Raw genomic sequence first — 22,605 nt, 5'->3', positions numbered from 1 at the left:
TTGTGTTTGAGTCTCATTTTAAAATGGCACAACCATGGAAGACAAGGACCTTAACCTTTCCCAAGACTTGCTTTTCACTGGAAATATCCACTACTCAGCACTTCCCAGTTAACAATACAGTTGAACTTGAGGATCAGACTTAGCCTGTAAAGAGGAAAACCTGCCTGGCACATGCTACTTTGTAGAGAGCCTGATGAGGGACTCCAAATGGTTACAGAATACAGCTGGCCTATGCTGACTATGGAACGATGTTAAATCTGCAGTTTTTGTTAAAAAATAAATCCCTAAATTAGAAAATTCAGGCAGAAACTAATCCCAAGAAGAGACACTTGGCCTCTGATTCGCACTGCCTTAAATGCCAATTGTAATGAATACACACAATATTCATACACAAGGACAGATTCTTGAATTCTGTGCAGCTGAGCTGGGAACCAGCTGCTTGAAGAGGTGCCCAGCCTGGTCTTAGGAGTAGCACAAAAGATTCAAGGTGGTACAGCAGGGTGGTGTGGGGGGGGGGGGGGAGACCTAATTGCTGGGCCCATGGGCAAGGTGGGTGGAGGCCGGCTCCATGCTACCAGAAGGGTTGGGCCTTGGGGGTGGAGGCTGCACTGTTTCTCTCCTCTTCCCCCCCTCCCTTCCCCCATCCAGCCCATAGCACTGCCCACAGTGTACTGAATGAGGCTCTGGTGGCAATTTAAAGGGTCTGTACCAGACCCTAGGGCAGTTGTCTCCTGAGGGTGGCGCGTGGTAATTGTCCTGTTTTTCTGCATTGACAGATACCCCTCAACACAGTTTGGCAGCTTGACAGGACTGCAATCTTTGGTCAGTGCCCTCTTTGCTCTTCTGCAGCAGCCCTTGTTCCTGGCAATGATGGGACCATTGAAAGGAGACCCTCTGTGGGTAAGGGAGATCAGAGTAAATATGGTCTGCACCAAACTTGCCCGAAGGCTTGGGTGGGGTCTAGTTTCATTTTTGGGGAGTGGATTCCTTTTCAGTAGAACCAACCAAAATGAAAGGGAGACTGTGCACAGACCCATGCTGTGATCAGGCGTCGGACTGAGCACTGATGTCTGACCGTGGGTCCTCAAGTAAACTGCTCCTCTCAGACGGGGGCCAATAACTGTCGTAGAGGAAGGCAGCCTACTCACCCAAGTGCAGTGCTGTTTGCTTCTGGGGTGTTTTATGGGTTCTTTCCTAATGAATGCCTGCACAGAGCAGATTACACCATATTCAACTTCTCTTAGCTCACATTACATTGCCGACCCAGCCCTGGGAAACCTGGTCCTGGGCTATAGGGCTCGTGTTCTCCCTGAAGGTGGGGGAGCAAGCAGAAAGGGGCTCCACTCCTTAAAGCTGTGGAATTCGCTGTCTTTCCTTTGGGAGTGCTGGTGGTGATAATGGCCCCCTAGGAGAGAGGTGCCTTTCCTGTGTAGATGGAGCTATTCTAGAGGCTATCCAGCAGCGCTCAACCGTGTTAGGAATTGAGTGCTCTTGGGCCTGTCCGTTTGGCTGCTCTAAATGCTCTCAGGAAGACAGGCTGAGTTTTTGTTCTTTCTTAAAGCTCATTATTTATGCAGCGAAACACCACAGCCGCCAGGGTAAATGGAAAGGGCCTGAGGAGGAAGGGAAGGGAGCTGCAGAACTCATTTCTGTTCAGTACATACGCAGCCAGTGGAGTGAGATGGTTTGGTAGGTGGGCTGGGGATGGCTCTCTCCTCTCAGTAGTGAATGCAGCAGAGCTTTTAGCCAGGGAGCTGCAAGCAGGGACAGGGGCTATAATAGGTGGAGGAAGGCACTGCCATTCCCTACCGCCAGCCTGGCCCCACCCAGACTCCACCCCCAGAACAACTACTGTGGGCATACTGGGGCAGGGTGTTGCTGCCCCTGAGTACCTGCCCTCTCCGTGCTCCAGGGCCGGGGAGGCTGGGGCTGTACACCCTCACGGGACACTCCAGGCAGGGAGGGGCGTGCCTTGGTTCCCTGGGGGCGGAGCCTGGGCAGAAGGGGCAGTGCTTGGGGCTTACCTCCCGCAGCTGTACCTTCACCCCATGGCTGCAAGCTGCTGTATTTCCAGTGAATACTGAGTTTGGATGCTGCTAGCACTAATTTCCAGTTGGGAAGGTCAGTTGCCTGCCTGGAATGGTGGCCATGTGTGTTCTGTTGCACCAGCCCAGCCCCAGGCAACTTGCTTCAAGCCCTGCAACAGAGCTGCTTGGAGGGGGATGATAATTTGCATCCGAAGGACTCCCCAGTCTGTTGGAGGTGCAGGAATGGAGAGGAAGCCTGCAAGCAGCCTCATGAGTGGAGTGAAGCTAGGCTGGAAGCAGCTTACTTCCTCTGTATGACAGCCAGCTTAAGGAAAGCCACTGCTGCAGGTGCTGTGTGTACTCCAGTAGTGCTTAGCTCAGCTGCACCACCAGCTGTGTCCACATGGAACAGCTTCAGTCTGTACTGCCTCTTCCCCATCCCCTTCCCACGAGAAGGGGAGATGGAGAAAGAACCAGTGCAATAGCCATGGCTAGGACAGGCTTCAGCCAGTCTGGGATTGCACTGCCTAGCCCTGTCTTGTGAGAAACTCTTCAAAGATGGTACTGACGGACCTGCTTGTGCAGCATTGACTAGTAGAATCTGCAGAGAGCTAGGGCAGTGCTACTACAATCCCCTGGTAGGCTGTCACACATGTATCGGGCAGGGCACCTTGTGTCCAGCATGGGTGGGTGACATAATGAGGTCTTGAGGCTGGCTTCTAGGTATGTGTGTGAGTGGATTGTGTCTTTCCTACTTCTCTAATGATGCTTGTCTGTTCTTGTAGGTCAACGTTGGGCTTCTGGGAGTGAGTTTGCTGGGCTTCTGCCTACCAGCCTATCTGATCTGCTATCAGCATAGACTAGAAAGAAAGCAGCAGCAGAAAAGTGAGGATGCCAAACTCTTCCTCAAAATCAATGGCACTCCCAACGAGGAAGCCTTTGTTTAAGCCAGTGCTTCGCACACCACCTCCTCGCCACTTCAACGGGTCTACCTCTGGCCCAAGTCATGGTTCTTCTCTCCATGCTCTGCCAGCTTCACACAGCATGGCCTGCTGGCTGAAAGTGAAGGCGGAGTGTGTTTCTCAGACACATGCCAGGAGGAGTCTTCCCTCCTCTTCTTTCCTTTTCTCAAAGCTACACAGATTACAAATGGAACAAGCGGAAGCTAGTTCTGCATTGGCTCCTGAATAACATTTTCCTCACCACTACCAAGCTTGGCTACAGGACCGTAGTCCTTGCGTGATACCCGTGTTGTGCGCATTGGAAAGGGGACTTTGGGGTGTGTCTTGCTGAAGTTGATTTTCAGTCCATTGCTAAACTATAATCTCTGATGCTGAACTGAGCCTTGTTCTGCATATAATGTAAAGAGATGATTAGTGAGCAATGGATTCAGCCATGCGTGCCAAAACGAAGGATCCAGCTGACTGCTTGGCCCATCCTCACACTCCAGTAACCTGGAAGTCCTCTACCCCAGCCTGCAAGCCGCCTTTACATTGCAAGCTGCCTGTTGTCTTGAACCATTCAGCTGGAAATTGGACCTTGTGTGAAGTGCTTTTAAGATGTGTTGCCTTTCTTCTTCTCCTCTCCCTACGGTGACCCTTGGAGAAGAACAGCAGCTGGTTGTCTGGAGATAATCTGAATAGAGCTGAAAGGCTTTTTCAAAGTGGGGCCTTACCGCGCAAAGCACCTGTTTCTAGGTGCAGGTTTTATTGACTTGTCTTATTGCTGAAAAGAGCCAACAGTGCAGATCTGTCCTTGCATGGAGTAACTGGATCCTGTGACCACATGAAAGATGGACATGGTGAGACAATTTCACCTTGTCTCAGCAGGACCTCATAGCAATAGCCTCTTAACATCCTGTGCTGAGATAACAGCCCCTTTGAGAGAACCCATCACCCTGAACTACTAAACACCAACTTCACTGTAACTGACCAAAAAGCTGCTGGTTAGCATGTGATGAGCCTCCTGTAATGTCTGGGCTCTTTCTGGACAGGAGAGATGGAGATGACTGTGTGGTTGGGTAGAACTTCATAAAACAATAAGTGGACTTGAGTGGAGATCTCTTAGGGTGCCCCCCTCAGACATCAAGGGAATACAAAGGGAATTCTTAGCCTGCTTCTCTCTTCAAGCCATGCCTTTCCTAGGCCTTGTCCCCGCGGGACTTGGTTTTTCCATAACCTTCCTGCTGTTGCTATCTGGGACAGCTATGCAGTGGGAGCCCTGGTGCAGAGAGACAGACCATGTTTCATCTCCACACACAACTGGTTAATGCCAGCGGACAGTATGCATGAAGACTCCTACTGGTTGAGCTGAATTAGTGATAGTAATAGTGGGGAAGTTACGGAAAACCCTGGATCTGGTGTGTTATGGCAAATGCAGTAGTGGTGCTTTCTCCATCTTACTGTCTCTCCAATGTCTGGTATAGGGGACAGCTTCTTGAACTTCACCTTTAACCCATGCAGGAAAAGCACAAGACTCTGCTGTCACTGTCCAGTAACTCCACATGAAGATTAAGAAGCAATGGTGCATTTGAATGCTGTGGAGTGAGTGGGAGGGAGGGAGGGAGGGTTGTGAGAATGGAAGTCCACACCTTTGCTGTACAGGATTGAAATATGCAGGTGAGCAGACTGCCTGGCCCCTTTCCATTGCAAGAGCAAGCTCTGCAGGCATTTTAAATGCCACCATCACTGTTAGAATTTGTAAGACTCATCATGCTAGTTACCTTGCCAGTGCATAATGATTAAACAGCACCCTCTGGTGTTACTGTATTGGAAAACCTCATAAACTGTTTACAAAACAATGACAAAACATTTATTTCAGGGGTGGCTTTTTGTTTAAATAGACTTCTGCTATTTAAGAGTATTTTACAGATTTGTTTTATATGTTACCTTCATCAGTTCTGTCACATTTCAAAATCAACCATGTCTTATGTGTCATACTGCATCAATGCAAAAGTTCTTTATTCTACTTTTATAAGTTTTGAGGAGCTCTGGAGATGTTTTACTGCCCTACTCAGCTTCTTTTCCTTTGTATCAAGCAATAAGTAGGGAACACGGCTCAACTTGGCAATTGAAGCCTTAAATGGTAGTGACAAATCTGAAGTACATATGTGCTTGGAAGACAGCAGCTATAGTTTAATTTCCTTGTAACTAAGTATTTATGGATAGATTTCTGCATTCTGTACTGCCAGGTGTTGCTACACCTAAATGGTCTGATGTTGCACAACTCTCCCTCCAAGACTGTTTACTCAACAAGGAAAGAGATCAGATATTGCATCAGATTTTTAGTAAAATCTTGGGTCTGAATTGTGGCATGAGCTGCAGCCAGCACACCCTATCAGCTTTGGAGAATAATGTGGTAAAAGTCAGAGACCTAATTTTCAAAAGTGAGTAATGATTTTATATGCCCCATATGAGTGTTTTTAAAGGGCCATAATTTTCAGAAAGTGTTGAACACCTGCCCTCTCTGAAGCAGGCCCCTTGAAACTATTATTGAGCAGCCAAACTTAGTTGAGGCTGTTAAAAATTTCAGTCAGAATCCTAGTTCCACAGCTTACAAATACAGACACAGTCTGAGAATTATAACCTGCCACTTGCATTAATTTAAAGCTTAACTGCATGGAAATAATATAACAGGCCTCAAAATGATTAGAGGAGAGCATCACATTACACGCTTAATCATAGTAGCGGGTTGCAACTGCTCTGGAGAATAAGGTCATAATTCAAAATGATTTGGACAAATTGGAGAAATGGTCTGAGGTAAACAGGATGAAGTTTAATAAAGACAAATGCAAAGTGCTCCACTTAGGAAGGAACAATCAGTTTCACACATACAGAATGGGAAGCAACTGTCTAGGAAGGAGGACGGCGGAAAGGGAGCTAGGGGTTATAGTGGACCATAAACTGAATGAGACAGCAGTGTGATGCCGTTGCAAAAAAACCCATGATTCTGGGATGCATTAACAGGTGTGTTGTGAGCAAGACACGAGAAGTCATTCTTCCGCTCTACTCTGTGCTGATTAGGCCTAAGTTAGAGTATTGTGTCCAGTTCTAGGCACTGCGTTTCAAGAAAGATGTGGAGAAATTGGAGAGGGTCCAGAGAAGAGCAACAAGAATGATTAAAGGTCTAGAGAACATGAGCTATGAGGGAAGGCTGAAGGAATTGGGTTTGTTTAGTTTAGAAAAGAGAAGATTGAGGGGGGACATGATAGTTGTTTTCAGGTATCTAAAAGGGTGCTGTGAAGAAGAAGGAGAAAACTTGTTCATCTTGGCCTCTGAGGATAGAACAAGAAGCAATGGGCTTATACTGCAGCAAGGGAAGTTTAGGTTGGACATTAGGAAAAAGTTCCTGTCAGGGTAGTCAGACACTGGAATAAATTGCTCAGGGAGGTTGTGGAATTTCCCTCTCTGGAGATATTTATCTAACCTACTCTTAAATGTCTATCAGAGATGGTCTAGACAGTGTTTGGTCCTGCCATGAGGGCAGGGGCCTGGACTCGATGACTTCTTGAGGTCCCTTCCAGTCCTAGCATTCTATGAATGTTGAGTTACTGTGTTAGGCTCTCTGCAGCTTCAGCAGGCAATGTGATGATGGTTTACAATTGGTTCATATGTAGATGATTACTTCTGTACTCATGTAGGCTAGAAACTTAATTTACAAAGAAAAACAACTAAGATTATGGAGAATCTAGTTGTGGGGCTCTCATAAGGTCACAGAGGTCAGATCTGATCACAACTTTATTTGCTTACCCAGCTTTATAAGATGCCTTAGAACAGTGGTTCCCAAACTTTTTGGCATCACCCCTCCCCCAAAATAGCAGCAAAACTTGTTGAGCAAAAAAAAAAAAAAAAAAACCACATGACTGGGGGTTGGGGGCACATCACCCAATTTGGGAACCCATGCAAAGTTTAGAATATTGGAAAGGATTCAGATATTGTGATGAGTGTGGCATAAATGTTGAGAGAGGAGATATTTTCATATTATCTACATAAAAGGTCTAATGGGACAACCAAAATAACCCTCACCTATACAGGTAAGGACTATATTCACTGTTGTATATCATGAAAATGTATTCTGCCTGGACACCTGTACTTAACACATCTTGCTATCATATTTCCTTAACAGCAGTGAGTTTAATGAAGCATTTGTCTTCAGTCTGCCCAGCAGCATGCTCCACAGCAGAAATTGATATGTGCACAGCTCCTTTAAATACATTAATGCTGGAATTCTGGATGAATGAGATACAATTTCATATTCTCCAAATGCTAGAAACATTTTCCAGTGTTCAGATGCTTTCTGTGCATTACTCATCACACCATGCACTTCCAGTCCAAAAAGACAGAACTCATCTCAGTGCATATTCCCTGAATGTCTGGCAAGAGAAAACTGCACACTACGGCTGGTCTGTGAATGCCTATTGCCATGATGTGGATACCTCTGTGACTCTGTTTTAAGAGGTGCCTGTATGAAAGGTGTGCATACACTTTGGGGTGACTCCTGGGATTGAGGGCGGGGGTACTTTTTGCATGATTTTTTCAGGACTCAAAATCAAAAGCTGGATGGAAAAAGTGACAATTGTAGCATAGCTGTGGCCTTCTTACTGTATAACTGGTTGGCCACTAGTTGCAGAAAACAAAGACAAGCTTTTGAGAATTTCCTTCTGACCTAAACACTTTTCCAGTAGATCTAACCGCCCCAACACAGAGAGAGTGGTCTACTCAACCAGTGGTACAAGTACCCTTAGGGATACTTGAGAGAAGTCTGGGGGGTTCTCACGGTGATCTCTCTCTCTCTCTCTCTCTGCCTCCCACATGCTGCAGGCCACGTGATCTCTCTATCACTCTCGCAGCAGGCCACATGATCTCTCACACACACCCCACCCCAAGGTGATCACATACACATGCACAGGCTGTAGCTCACTGAAGGACATGTGCACGAGGCTTAAGGTTGGAGCTGGCGGGGGCGGCATGCCTCATCGTTAGCCTGCCGGGAGGGCCGGAACCCAGAGCTTGTGGGGGTGGCCTGCCTCGTCAGGGGAGCCAAGCGGCAGAGCACGTGTGTGTATGCTTGCAGGAGCTGGCGGGGGCAGCTGGCGCATGCGCAGGACGGGCAAGTTGAAAATCCCGTGACAGACAAGAATGGTGACAGCTTCATAGAAAAATTGTCTAATTAAAACCACATCAATAAAGTGTAGTAAAGTAGAAAGCTCCCATTTTGACAAGCTGTCTAGTTTTAGAGACAGAATACAAAGACAAATATTATAGGACAAAGATATTTATATTTTTGTAGCAGCACCTTTCAGGGATACTTTCCTGGCTTTCTATTTCCATATGAATCTATATTCCTTGAGCTCCAATCTAGAAGTGCAAAGTATTAATATGAATTTATTAATCTACATCACAAAAATGCTCCTGCTGGGAAGTGGCAGTAAAACAGGACCTTTCAATGAATACTTCACAATGCTCACTTCTATGGAACTAACTGAAACAGTGACATGTTTTATAGATGTATATTTTTCTACCCCATCTGTATGCTTACTTTCAGCACCTATTGTCCTGTACTCCTCTAATTTTCTTATTGCGGCTTCTGTTGTCCTCCTCCCTCACCCCCATTCTTGGGACACCTTTCCATGTACCAAGCATTCTCCCACTTCTCTTCACCTGGAAGCATCCCCCCTGCCGCTGAGTGCATTCCTCTTATGTCTTTTGTATTTGTCTGAGTTATAGTCTATGTTCCTTGGGGCAGGGTGTCTGTCATCTTATGTGTTTGTAAAGTGATGTATATTCTTAGAGTACTCTAAATAATAAATATGATGTTAAACTAATCACTATAGTCTTTTTGAGGCTGAGCATCATAAAAGTACTGCCTTGGTCTCCTGGGAGGATGTAGAGGGGAAATGTAAGCATAGATATTACCCAGTACCTTTTGCCGCATGGCTTGTACTACAGTTTAACCAAAGAGTCACGTATCCATCCTCTCTTCCAAGCTAAAGAGAAAATGCCAGACTTCAAATGCAAAAAGCCTCACCCCAAACCAACAGAGACTTATGGTCAAAACCACTGGGGTGGGAATAAAAGGGCTTTTTGTAAAATTTAACATAAGCTTAGCTTCTATAGAAGATATTTTCAATTCTAGCTTTAGTTCAGTGGGTCTTGCTGCAGGCTAGGCTCATGATTTTGGCATAAACAGATGGACTTTGAGAATAGTGACATGCCTCAACTTGAAAAATGTCTTACTTTTAGTGAGTACTGCGTTTGGATTCAAAACTAAACTCGTCTGAGGGATGTGTACATAGCTACACTTTTAAAAATAGGATCCTTGCTCTCCTACCATTTGTGATTGTGATATAGAAGGTTGCTGTTAAGATGAATCCTGAGCTAGTGGCTGAGTACTAGACTAAAGAATTGTGTGCTGGCTTTGGAGGGCGTGAGGATATCCCACCCAGACTAAACAGCATCTTTTGTCTCAGCTGCCAAGTAGCAGAAACCATCTGGGCTTTAGTGTAGCCATAACTTTGCTCTAATACTGCTTTCTCCCAGTTCTTGTAAACAAGGATTTCTTAGCATTGCTTTGTTCTCCAGCTTAACTGTCAAAATCTCCATACATGCATTTGTTGTGTTTACTTCAGGCTTTTGTAAGTCTTTATTGCTATTTTGGAAGACTGAAGTGGGTGGGTAAACTAGCATAAACTGTGTGATATTCTTGCAGTTGTATTCATAGTACACACAAGTTTTAAGCACACAGGAGCCTGGTTTTAAAAGTTTCTTCTAGGTAACTTCCACCTAAGACTATTCTAGGTAATATCTTTTCTCCAACAGGCTGAAATGAAATTACCCTATTGCAGCTGCAGTGAGAGAAAAGCATGATCTCTTTTGGAAGAGAAGTCTAGTCTGTTATGGTACCATACACCCTTTTTCTAACTAGACTTCAGATATTTACTCATTCATTTTCAAGTACCAGCTGGGAGGTGACTCTGTGAGAAATGCAATGATCTTCCATGTATTATTGGAAGTGTGCTTCACACTTTGAAGGTGTCATAGATGTTGCAAGCCTTTTGAAGGTCCAGAAAAGGAAGAATTTTCATGCTGTCTGTAAAGACTTCAGTGAGGACAACTTACCAAATGATACTTCTGCTTGATTAAAGATCCAATTTGGGAACCTTAATATGGCAGTCCTGCCTGTAAGACTCCAACATGAAGCTTTTGCTTCAGTGCAGCTCTGAGGGCAGAAGTAAAAAATCCTCTTTTTACACCCCTAACTTCCATACAAGGTTAGTCCGTGTGGGTATGTCTACACTACAAAGTTAGTTCGAACTAACGGACGTTAGTTCGAACTAACTTTCATAGGCGCTACACTAGCGCTCCGTTAGTTCGAATTTAAATCGAACTAACGGAGCGCTTAGTTCGAACTAGGTAATCCTCATTCCACGAGGATTAAGCCTAGTTCGAATTTACTAGTTTGAATTAAGGGCTGTGTAGACCCTTAATTCGAACTAGTGGGAGGCTAGCCCTTCCCAGGTTCCCCCTGGTGGCCTCTCTGGGCACAACCAGGAAAACTCTTCTCTCCCCCAGCCCCGGGTCCTTAAAGGGGTAGACTCTGGCCAGACGGCACTGGAGACAGCCAGCCCTGCCAGCAGTGTCTGCCCGAGCCAGTGGCCCCACGATGAGCCAGGCAGCCAGTGGCAGCGAGCCGTCCCCTGCCCAGTCCCCCAGCACCCAGGGGCCAGCCAGGGGCCGTAGACGGCGTGCGGCCCCCTGGACTAGTGCGGAGGTCATGGACCTCATTGAGGTTTGGGGGCAGGCCCCCAATGTCCATGATCTCCGCACTAGGAGGAACAAGGCCATCTACGGCCGCATAGCGATTGCCATGGCCCGAAAGGGACACAGGTGCACCCAGGAGCAGGTGCGAATTAAACAAACAGCTGCGGCAGGGGTACGCCAGGGCCAGTGCTGCTGCAGGGGCTGCCACCTGCCCCTACTTCCCCGCACTCCACCAACTCTTGGGGGGCGGGGCGGTCCGTGCCAGCCTTGGGGACAGCGAGCCGGGACCAAAGGGCCCTGACCTGGGCGCACCGGAGGGGCCACCGCCAGCTGTTCCAGCAGGGTCGTCCAGGGAGACCGTACCGGGTAAGTAGTTTGAATTAAGTAGTTCGGGGGGGGGGGGGGAAGGTGGGAGGGAGACCAGAGACCGCGCACGTGGCCCATGCCTTCCACGGATCACGCAGACACCTGTGCACGTGCGAGCACGTGCCATGCCACCCTTGGGCAGGTGGCTCCAGCTGCGTGACACCCAGGGGCCATTGCCCAATAGGCACATGCTTGTGCAAAGAGATGTGACATGCTCCCGACCCTGGGGCAGGACCCAGCAGAATGCTTTCCCTTCACATGTCCCCTCTACACGGAGGCAGGGGACATCTCCCCCTCCCCCCCGCCATCCCGGCCACACTATACATGGCACAGGGACATGGGTGCGGTCTTGGGGCAGCTCCCAGTCCCGGGGAGAGCCAGACATCCTGACCATGGCCTCTGTACAAGCACAGCGGCTGTGACGGTGCAGGACATGGTCACCCTCACGTTGTGGGGTGGGGGAGGGGGCTGGGCATCATCCTCTGCATCCCCAGGGAGAACTGACCACTTCTCTTCTTTCTCTACAGCTGCACCAGCTGCTCGTGCCGGGCGCACCACCCTGCCCGGGTCATGCTCCCGCACCTGCGGCCTGCTCTGGACCGCCAGCACAGAGCAGTAGTATTGGGACCAGCACCTGGGGTCCTTGAGAGCCGTGCACCACACACTGCAGGCCTGGATGCGGGAAGACCTGCAGTTCCGCCACGAGCTGCTGGCTGAGGTCCAAGGGCTGAGCACCTACCTGCAGCTCCTGCTGCAGAGCATGGTGCCCCATGCTGGTCCTGCGCCTGCTGCCCCCCCAACTGCTGTCCCTCCTCCCACTCCTGCCCCCCCTCCCACCTCTTCCTCCTCAACCCCCACAACCTCTTCCTCAATGTCCACACCCCCCACCTCAACCTCCGCACCCTCCACCCCATCCCCCCGGGGACGCTGAGGCCCCCTCCCTCGACGTGCTGGGAGGCGGTTGGCCCGGCGAGACCCCCACCCCTGATCCTTGAGTTTCCCCACTCCCTCCTTTCCCTTGCTTCCCCCTTTCAGCTCCCTCCTCCCAGTTTTCCCCCTCCCCTCTCCCAGCCTCTCTCTTCCCCTCTCCCACCTCTTTTCCCAGTTTCCCCGAGTTTTGTTAAATAAAGAGAGTTTCTAGTTTTGACCACACGTTTTCTTTATTTTGTACATCAGGAAGGGGGGCTAGGGAAGGGTAAGTGGAAGGAGGTAATGGAGGAATGGGGCACGAGCCCCCGATGGGGAGGACTGGGCTGGCTCTGTGGGCTTCTGCGGTGGAAGCTCTCCTGCAGCCCCCAATTGCCCCCTCTCCCCAGATGGCAGCCTGCGGCAAGTGCAGCCGGGCTGATGGCCGAGTGTTGTGATGTGCCCAGTGTGGGTAGTCCGGGCAATCCAAGCCAGGACTGCTTTGTAAGCGGGGCACCCCTGAGAACTGTCTGTCCGGGGTGGGGGTCGGGTCCCTTTAAGCACAGTCGTGGGCTAGCCTGAGACAGCATCTCCACGCTCTAAGTCCTCCTCTGATGCCCTGCCGGCACTGCTTCCGGCCATCTTTAACCCCGGTTCAGGGTCCACTTAATGTGGACATGCTAGTTCGAATTAGCAAAACGCTAATTTGAACTAGTTTTTTAGTCTGGATGCATTAGTTCGAATTAGCTTAGTTCGAATTAACGTTGTAGTGTAGACGTACCCTGTGAGAGGGCTTTTATGATTCAACAATGATCCCTCTGGACACTTCAGTGACAGGGGCTAGGACTCCCTTTTTAAGACCAAACTTCTTCACCTTAAAAAACTGTAATTCTAATACTGAGTGATGATAAAAAGCAGGAAAAATAGGAAGGTGCTCTGGGCTCTGACGGCAAGCTGGAGGACCCTTTCTTCCTTCAAACATACATGCCTTCTCAATACTTTTGTGTATTCCTTACTCTCCTCCCCCCATGTGTTGCCCCTGGCTGCTGGGGCAGTGCTTGCAGGCATGTGCAGCACACAGTATCCAGCCGTCTCCCTACCTTCAAGGGGCATGCCATGCACAGATACTCACATGGACCACAGCAGCATGTGGGGCAGACAGGGAGCCTGCCCGAATGTCCTGCTGGGCTTCCAGCAGGGAGCCACCTATGGTAAATGCCTCCTAGCCAGAGTCTGCACCTGGCATGCCACCCCAACCCCATACCCCTGGTCACAACCCCCCTCTGCACCCTTGCCCTAGGTCACAAACCCATCCTGCATCTAAAGTCCCTCCAAGATGCTGCACTCCTCCTCTAGGTAAGGATCCTCTCCTGTACCCAACCCCCCTCCCAGACCCTGCATGCCCTCTACTGATATCACAGAAAAGTGTGGCCTATGGCTACTTGAAGTTTTGGTGTGCCTCCCAATCAAAAATTTTGACTATCCCTGCTTTAGAGCCTAGTGGTTAGCACATTCATATGGGAGACCCAGATTCCAGTCTCTGTCCCAAATTAGGCACAGTAAGATCTGAACCTAGGTCTCTCACATGAGTACCAACCAGTTAGCAGTAGGTATAAGGGAAGCACTAACTCCACCTCCTCTGTGTTTTGTGCATGTTAGCCATGCTCTGACCTTGCATACCAGAGTGATGCTAAGGGGATGCTACTGATGGAAACTTAGGCAATTCAGGCACTTGTAGGGTTGGGCAAGATGAGTGGATGGTTTAGAGGAGCAAACTTTTGGCCTCAACTGCCGGTTACGACCGAAATCGTTTTGTGGCTCTAGCTATTTGCTTGTGGCTGCTTCCTGTGGAGTTTTCAGTGACAATTCCAGTCTTCAAGCTCTCAGGCCTTGTGTGGCCCCTTACAAACGAACAGTTATTTGGACAAAGCTTTCGTGGGCCAAACCGCGAACCCCGCAAGGCTTGGGCCCGAGTAAGTGCTGGGTTTAGGGTGCCACAGCCAGGGCTGCATTGCGACTTCCATGGGCCCAGGCACGTTTGCCTTCGTGGGCCCTTCCTCCATGAAAATATTATTTTGATATAACTTTAAATACTCCAACGTTTTGTTTCTGTTCTAGGCAGAATGTAACAGATTCCCGCGGCGCTGAACGCCTCGCTCCTTGCGGAGGTGAGAAAACAATTCGGCCCTAAAGTTCATTTGCTCCTTCTGATTTTAAAGCAATTCAGACATTCCCGGGGGCCCCGGCAGAGCCAAGCACCCCCCCCCCCCGGGGGCCCCGGCAGAGCCAAGCACCCCCCCCCGCGGGGGCCCCGGCAGAGCCAAGCACCCCCCCCCGCGGGGGCCCCGGCAGAGCCAAGCACCCCCCCCCGCGGGGGCCCCGGCAGAGCCAAGCACCCCCCCCCCCGGGGCCCCGGCAGAGCCAAGCACCCCCCCCGGCGGCCCCGGCAGAGACAAGCACCCCCCCCGCGGGGTGAAGGCGAAGTCAGTCAGCGGGCGGCAGGGCGAGCCCGGAGCGCTCCCCGCGGCTGGGCTTACCGGCCGGGCACCGAGCCTGCACCTGACGCGACACGGCGCTGAGCCTCCTGCCGCGCGCGCCTCACGCGGCTGGGCGGGAACCAGCGGCCGGACCCGGCCATGAGCACGTGACCGCGGGCAACGGCCTGTCAGGGTAAAGCGGCGCTCGGGTCTCGACTCCCCCGCGCCGAATGCGGGCACGAGACGGTTGCCCGGCAGCAGCCCTTGACTACGGACGTTCCTTCCCGCCGCCTCAGGCACCGCCCCGCGCGCATGCGCGTGGGGTGCCACCTCCCCCCCTCCCCGTCATGCCCGTGAGTGGGCGGGGCACTGCGGAGGCTCGCGCCTCCACCCGATGACGAGAGCGGCACGTCGGCGTGCGACCGTGACGCAGTGGTTGCCGCAGAAACGCTCCGTTCCCCCCTCCCTGCGCGGTGCGGCTCGCAGTGGAGCGGCCGGGAGGCGCCTGTCACCTTCAGCGCGAGGCGGAGCGGGCGGCGGGGCCGCCATGGTGCTAATCAAGGAGTAGTGAGTGTGGGCCCGGCCGCGAGCGGGGGGGCCGCGGGTCAGCGCCCCTCCCCCACCGTGGGGCCGGCTGAGGGGATCCCGGCTCGGGGGCCGGCCTGCCGGCTGAGGCGAGAGGGCCCGGCCGGGGGGGCCCATTGGCGAGGTCTCCCTGCGGCCGCGGCGGGCGCGGGGCGCTCAGCGGGGGGCGGCGAAGGTCACGTGAGCTAGAGGGGGGCTGCCGGAGGCAATGGCCATGCAGCCCCGCGCGTGGCGAGAATCCCCGCTGCCCTCTCCCGGGGAGCTCCTCCCTTTCCCGTGCTTCCTGCCTCCACCTCAACACTTCCGAATTGTCCCCCCATCGTCGTTATGTCAGACACGTTGTTTCCAGCATAAACTTCAAGCCTGGTGTGGGAGCACCTGACAGACTGACACAGCAGGTTACCGTAGCTCACGACACCCTCTCCATGTTTACTTAGCCTGTGCGCTACAGGATAAACTTCAACAGAACTGGTCTGGGAGCACTTTATAGACTAGCAAAACACGTAGAGGGTGTCATGATCCACGGTAACCTGTTTTGTTAGTCTGTAAGGTGCTCCCAGACCAGGTTTTGTTTAAGTTTATCCTGTAGTGTACAGGCTAACTTAGCTACCCCCTGGAGCTTCTGTTTCTAGTATGTTTCTCCTAATAATGCAGTTTTTCCCTCAAAGAGGGCAACTGCTTTGCACCCTCTTTAGCTTTGCTGGATTAGAAGCGGTTGAATGTTCCTGAATGGAATTATGATTTCCCACAGCATAAAAATCTGTCATTGTTATTTGGGTAGCTCTATTAAAATGCTATCTGTGAAATCTGTTCTTTACCAAACTCAAAGGAAAACTTAGGTAGGCCAGTGTACTATCATGTCCAATATCCTATCTCTGTCAGTGGTGCAACCAGATGCTTCAGAGGAAGTGTAAGAGAGAATTCATGTATTGAAGGCTCAAAGAATTCCCTGCTTCAAGGCAGTTTCTTTTTTACCCATTGTCACCTCCTGGCTTATACCTGAAGTATGAGGGTTCTTTTTAATCTTGTAAATGTGGCTATTCTCATTGGCTCATAACCTCAGAAGTGGAGTTAGGTGCTTAAATATCTTTGAGGATCTGGGCCATTATCTAGCTAAGGTCTTGGCTTTTGTCATATGGTAATGAGTTGAGCAGACTGCTTGTACCTTATCTTTTTTTTTAAATCTTGCTTTTCAGTTTAATTAAATGGCCCTTTTATTTGTATAATTTTAGAGAGGGGAAAATGGAACACCTGGTTTGCCATCTTCAGGCCATACATTGTTTTGTATACCCCAGACATACTGCTTCTTATTTGTCTGCTCTATAAATCAAACATCTTTTCAGTCTTTCCCTGGCTTCTTTAGCTTTTGCTGCTCATCAGTACCACCTGCTTTGTTGCATCCTTTTTGAGATAGGATGACTGAGTGCAAACATTGCATTTTTGCCTCCCAGTCTTTATATATCCTGACATTTTGTGAACGCCTTTGACTGCTGCTATAGGTTGAACAGTGGTCTGAGCTGTCCATTGTAATGCTTATGACTCTTCCCTGAATAGCTGCAACTAATTTAGAAGCTAGAAATGACTGAATTGTTAACATTCCTTTCAGTATACAGTACTTCTCATTTTCAACCCTAAGTTCAGTCTGTCACTTAGGGATGAAAGCAGCTACTCAACTACACGCTCCCCCCCGCTGTCTCTGCATCAGAGGCAGCAAGGGAGGAGGGAGCTGGTGCTGGGGAAGCCAGCTCAAAAGCTGGATCTCCCCCCCCCCCCCACCCGCTCTGTCTCCCCATTGCAGGGGTGGGGGAGGAGACAGAGGAAGCAGAGCCACAGTGGTCCCAGAGCTGGCACAAGCTGGGATTGCTTAGTCCTGGCTCATGCCACCCCTAGGAGCTAACCCTGCTGCAGCTCTGCATTATAAATTTAGTAAGAGCTGGACTGCCTGTAGTAAGAGCAGAGCTGCAGAGGGGGTAGTGAGTGCCCTCCCCTTATCGACTAATTGAGTAGTTGATGGAAATTCCATCGACTACTCAATTAGCTAATTAAGTGCTACTTAACATCCCAACTCTCTCTGTATTGCCCATTCAGTTATATAGGCAATCCCCGAGTTATGCGGATCCGACTTATGTCGGATCCGCACTTACGAATGGGGCCCATCTCCCTGGTCTCCAGCAGACCAGGGAGAGGAAGCAAAGCGGCGGAGCACGCGGGCAGCAGACAGCCCAGACGCATCTGGGCTGTCCGCTGCCCGCGTGCTCCCCGGCTTTGCTCTGCTTTGCTCCCAGTCTCCCTTGTCTGCAGACCAGGGAGAGGGGGAGCAAAGCAGAGCAAAGCCACAGAGCCCGAGGGCAGCAGGACAGCCACAGCGCGTCTGGGCTGTCCCGCTGCCCCCGTGCTCCGCGGCTTTGCTCCGGACGCCTGTGGTACAGCAGCTGGGGCGCTGCCGGTTGGTCCCGTAGCGCCGCTCTGGGCGCTACTGGACCAACCCGACAGCACCCCAGCTGCTCTGCCCCAGGCATCCTGATTCAGCCACTGCTGGTCAGTTTCAGCAGCGGCTGAATCAGGACGCCTGGGGCAGAGCAGCTTGGGTGCTGCTGGGTTGGTCCAGTAGCGCCGAGGAGCGGTGGCGCTACTGGACCAACCCAGCAGCACCCCAGCTGCTCTGCCCCAGGCGTCCCCAAGTCAGCCGCTGCTGAAACTGACCAGTGGCTGACTACAGGAAGCCCCTGCCCCAGGCTTCCTGGAATCAGCCGCTGATCAGTTTCAGCAGCAGCTGACTTGGGGATGCCTGGGGTTCTTAAGTTGAATCTGTATGTAAGTCAGAACTGGCGTCCAGTTTCAACAGTGGCTGAATCTGATCAGTTTCAGCAGCGGCTGAATCTGGACGCCAGTTCCGACTTACATACAGATTCAACTTAAGAACAAACCTACAGTCCCTATCTTGTACGTAACCTGGGGACTGCCTGTACTTAAGTTCTTCTGATTGTCCTTGCAGTTGTTTTTAGTCTTCACTAAGTTTAATTTGTGTGTCTGCAAAATTTTGCCTCATCTCTTGCCCCTATCTCTGGATAATATATGTGTAACGCTTGTCTTGTTGTGGAATATAGTGGTATTCTGGTGTCAACTTTCTGCAATGTGTAAAACTGGCCACATGGGAAAAAAAAACAGAAAGAAGAATCACTTTGCTAGTTTCTAATTTGTCACTTTACTTTACCTGGTGCCTTATACTTATTTTCTTAGTAGCCCTCTGGAGGGACTTTATCAAAGATTTTTTTTGGAAGGCCAGATAATCAGTTCTTATTTAGACACTATTCTGTTAATGTGCTCACAGAATTTTAATTGGTTTCAGAGGCCAGTTTTCCTCTGACAGAAGCTGCTCTTGCTGATCCCTCTTTATGTGCATCTACGTATATCAAAATTCTGCTCAAGTACTTCAGACAATTTAAGTGATACTGAAGTAAAGCTCATCTGGCTGATATTCCCACCATTACCCCAGTAGGTATTTTTAAGATGTGTACAGCATTTGCTTCCTCTGGTGTAATAGCTGAATTTAATGAGATTGCACTAATAAAAATATGCAGTCATTTAACTCAACACTTTTCTGAACTCTTGGATATATACTATCTCGGTCTGGTTCCTTCTGCTTTACTTTATCAGTTTGTTTTAATAGTTCTTTTTTTGATACCTCAATCTTTGTCGGCACCTTTTTATTACCTGAAAAGAATTGGTTGGAGCAGATAGCTCCTCTGCATTCTTTGTGATGAGGAGTAATGCCAAGAAATCACTACTTGTCTACAATGTCCTCCTCTCCTTAGTTGCTCCCTTTTCTCCAGGATAAAGCAGCCAATTCACAGATTCTCAAAAGATTTCTGCTGTGGCTATAACATTTTTTGTTCATGTCTTTGGCTAATAGCTCTTCAAGGGTACTTCTACACTGCACAGCTATTTCAGGATACCAGAGGTATCCCAAAATAGCTACCCTGCTCTATTCAAGCCTCCCATTATTTCAAAATATTTTTCGAAATAACAGGTGTTACGGGATGTCTCGAAATAGCATATTATTTTGAAATTTGGCACAGTGTATGTGCGCCAAATTTCAAAATAAGCTATTTCAAAATAGGTTTGAAATAAGATACACAATTTGCACTATGTAAATTGCATATCTTATTTCGAGTTCAGGATGCTGTGTAGAAGCACCCCGAATATTATCTCTCTACTTTTACTCGCTATAGTGTGTTCCTTTCTGATGGCTTCCCTGAGTTTGGATTTCTGTTTAGTAAAGAATATCTAATTGGCTTGAAAAGCCTCTCAAACCTTGTTCAGTCATTATATGGTGGGGTTTTTCCTTTCTTCTTGATTCCTTTTTTAGAGGTGAGGCATGTATGTGCTTTGTTATAGTTGCTTAATCCAAGGATTTTAGCTTTCTTTTGAATTTTTGTGACTTTTTTACTAGCATCATCACTTTTTAGAAACCCACTGAGTTTTGTCACTGTACTAATTTTTGGTACAATACTTCCACCCAAAGATGGTGCATGGTATAGTTAGTGGCTCGGTCATAGTTAAAACTCAGATCAACTCCTGTATGTGACTTGAGGCTTAGTCAAGGCCGGTCTTGTTATATTCCAAGATGCAAACTTTTAACATAAGAAATGGCTTCTCTTCATGGGTAGCTGGAATCATAAACTATTCCTACCTTATTGGCTTTTTGGTGTCCTTCAACTTTGTGAGCTCAATATTATTTTCTTGATGCGGAGGCTGGTGGTATTACCTTGAGTTTTGATTTTTATACATAGTGTGTGTTGCTCCATGGGTCATCTCCACTCTGCTTTTTGGAATATTTTAGGTAAAGATCTATTCCTCCATCTCTGACCTAATCTGGCTTCCTTATATATTTTATACACCGGAATTAGTATTCCAGGTCATAATTATGGGGTTTTTTTTGGTCATCTCTTCACATTTCAGTAATGCTTAGGCCAAGCTCCTATTCCATTACAGTACCACACAATGCTAGTCAATCTGTTTTGAAGATTTTTTTTCATTGCTATGTATATACATCTATAACTTGTTTTTGACCATATCCCTGTTTTTATTTAACTCCTTAATTTGGTGCACTATTACATTCTGGAAAATACCTCTGTGATTTCAACCTGCCCATGATTCATGTCAGCTGTAACTTATTTTATCGTTTACTGAATCATAGAATGAATTCTAGGACTGGAAGGGACCTTAAGAGGTCATCGAGTCCAGTCCCCTGCCCTCATGGCAGGACCCAATACTGTCTAGACCATCCCTGATAGACATTTATCTAACCTACTCTTAAATGTCTCCAGAGATGGAGATTCCACAACCTCCCTGGGCAATTTATTACAATGTTTGACTACCCTGATAGGAACTTGTTCCTAATGTCCAACCTAAACCTCCCTTGCTGCAGTTTAAGCCCATTGCTTCTTGTCCTATCCTCAGAGGCCAAGATGAACAAGTTTTCTCCCTCCTCCTCATGACACCCTTTTAGATACCTGAAAACTGCTATCATGTCCCCCCTCAGTCTTCTCTTTTCTAAACTAAACAAAACCAATTCCTTCAGCCTTCCTTCATAGGTCATGTTCTCTAGACCTTTAATCATTCTTGTTGCTCTTCTCTGGACCCTCTCCAATTACTCCACAATCTTCTTGAAATGCTGTGCCCAGAACTGGACACAGTACTCCAACTGAGGCCTAACTAGCACAGAGTAGAGTGGAAGAATGACGACTTGTGTCTTGCTCACAACACACCTGTTAATGAATCTCAGAATCATGTTTGCTTTTTTTGCAACAACATCACACTGACTCATATTCAGCCTGTGGTCCACTATAACCTCTAGATCCCTTTCTGCCGTACTCCTTCCTAGACATACAGAATGGGAAGCGACTGTGTGAAACTGATTGTTCCTTCCTAAGTGGAGCACTTTGCATTTGACGACTTCATCCTGTTTACCTCAGACCATTTCTCCAATTTGTCCAGATCATTTTGAATTAAGACCTTATCCTCCAGAGCAGTCGCAACTCCTCCTAACTTGGTATCATCTGCAACCTTAATAAGCGTACTTTCTATGCCAATATCTAAGTCGTTGATGAAGTTATTGAACAGAGCCCATCCCAAAAACAGACCCCTGCAGAACCCCACTTGTTATACCTTTCCAGCAGGATTGTGAACCATTAATAACTACTTTCTGAGTATGGTTATCCAGCCAGTTATGAACCCACCTTATAGTAGCCCCATCTAAGTTGTATTTGCCTAGTTTATTGATAAGAATATCACGGAGAGTTACCTATTTATTAGTCACTATCCAAACATTTTACAATCTGCATAGAAAGACCACTCAGACTAGAGATCTAGTATATTGGGAGACCCAGAGGGTGGCCTGAATTTAGAGCATAGCCCTTTTTTAAGGCACTAATGCATGTTGGACACCATGGCTAGCCACTAGCCGCACACATGTCTATTTGGCCAGGAGTGTGTGGCTAGTTAGCTACTGCTTCAGAGTGGGTTGGAAAGCACAGCTCTCATGCACGAGTAAGTGTGCTTTAACTGATGTGAGTTGATATTAGTGGGCATCCTGGAAGGCAGAATTTGAATGAAAGAGTAGGGTGGGCAAAGGAAGGAATTCAAGGTGTAGTCAGCAGTTCTGTGGAAATTCTGACCATAGCAAGAAATCTCAAACTCTCTTCCAATTTCACTCAATTACAGGTCTTTCTGCCTTTGCTAGTTCTTTGCACTAAATACCTTAAGTGTTATTCCCACCAACTTGATCTACATTGGGGAGATGGCAAATGTTGGGTTGAATATTTATTAGTATAGAGAGAATAGAAGAACTACTAAGGAGGCAGTGAAGTCTAGTGGATAGGGCACTGGATGGGACTCAGAGGCCATGGATTTTATTCTTAGCTGTGCCATCAGACTGCTGGGTGACCTTGGGCAAGTCTCTAACCTCTGCTTGCCTCAATTTCTCCACCCTGACCTTTTTTTTGAAAAAAAGCTCTTTGAAATCTAAGTCAAGTCCCATATAAGAGCTTTATTCTTTTTGTTGTTGTTGTGATACCTGCTCATCACCCATGAAGATGGGGATTATGAGGGAGGAATTGGAAAGCTGACTCTCTCAGTAAGGCTTGTTCACTTATTACACTTTTACTACCACATTTATCAGATCTTGCAATCTATTTAGAGTTGACCCTGATCAGCTTTTGCATAGACCTACAAGGAAACCAGAGAACACAAGAAGTGGTGGTGTTTGGGATTGTAATGATCACTCTTCTGAGTCAGCATTGAAACAGTGCTCTAGCATTGGCACAGGGTGTGCTATACTAGCTATCTACAGAATGAGTCATAAAACCATGGTCCTTGCTGCTTTATTGAAAAGCCTGAGAAATGTCTTGCAAGGATAAGGGACTGGAATGTATGTAAGTAATTACATTGTCTCTTTAAATACCTCTCCCCAAAATAGTTGAT

General features: G+C 48.4%; 2 protein-coding genes across 3 annotated transcripts in view; both read left to right on the top strand.

Moving 5' to 3' along the window:
• Window positions 1–4,894, top strand: part of SLC43A2 (solute carrier family 43 member 2) — a 46,875-nt gene extending 41,981 nt beyond the window's left edge. For both annotated transcript variants that reach the window (XM_075904486.2, XM_075904485.2), the window contains 2 exons: window positions 777–900; window positions 2,813–4,894. In XM_075904486.2, the coding sequence (XP_075760601.1) occupies window positions 777–900; window positions 2,813–2,886 (198 nt within the window). In that variant the 3' untranslated portion in view covers window positions 2,887–4,894. The remainder of the gene's footprint in view (window positions 1–776; window positions 901–2,812) is intronic.
• Window positions 4,895–14,928: 10,034 nt separating this feature from the next.
• Window positions 14,929–22,605, top strand: part of PITPNA (phosphatidylinositol transfer protein alpha) — a 51,352-nt gene continuing 43,675 nt past the window's right edge. The window contains exon 1 of the mRNA XM_075904502.2: window positions 14,929–15,102. Coding sequence (XP_075760617.2) covers window positions 14,930–15,102 — 173 coding nt within the window. The 5' untranslated portion in view covers window position 14,929. The remainder of the gene's footprint in view (window positions 15,103–22,605) is intronic.

This window comes from Pelodiscus sinensis, chromosome 21 (genome assembly GCF_052426305.1).
Source record: "Pelodiscus sinensis isolate ZL-2025 chromosome 21, ASM5242630v1, whole genome shotgun sequence".
NCBI lineage: Eukaryota > Metazoa > Chordata > Testudines > Trionychidae > Pelodiscus > Pelodiscus sinensis.
Note: the sequence above shows the minus strand (reverse complement) of the source record. Positions and strands in the feature narration are given on the sequence as shown.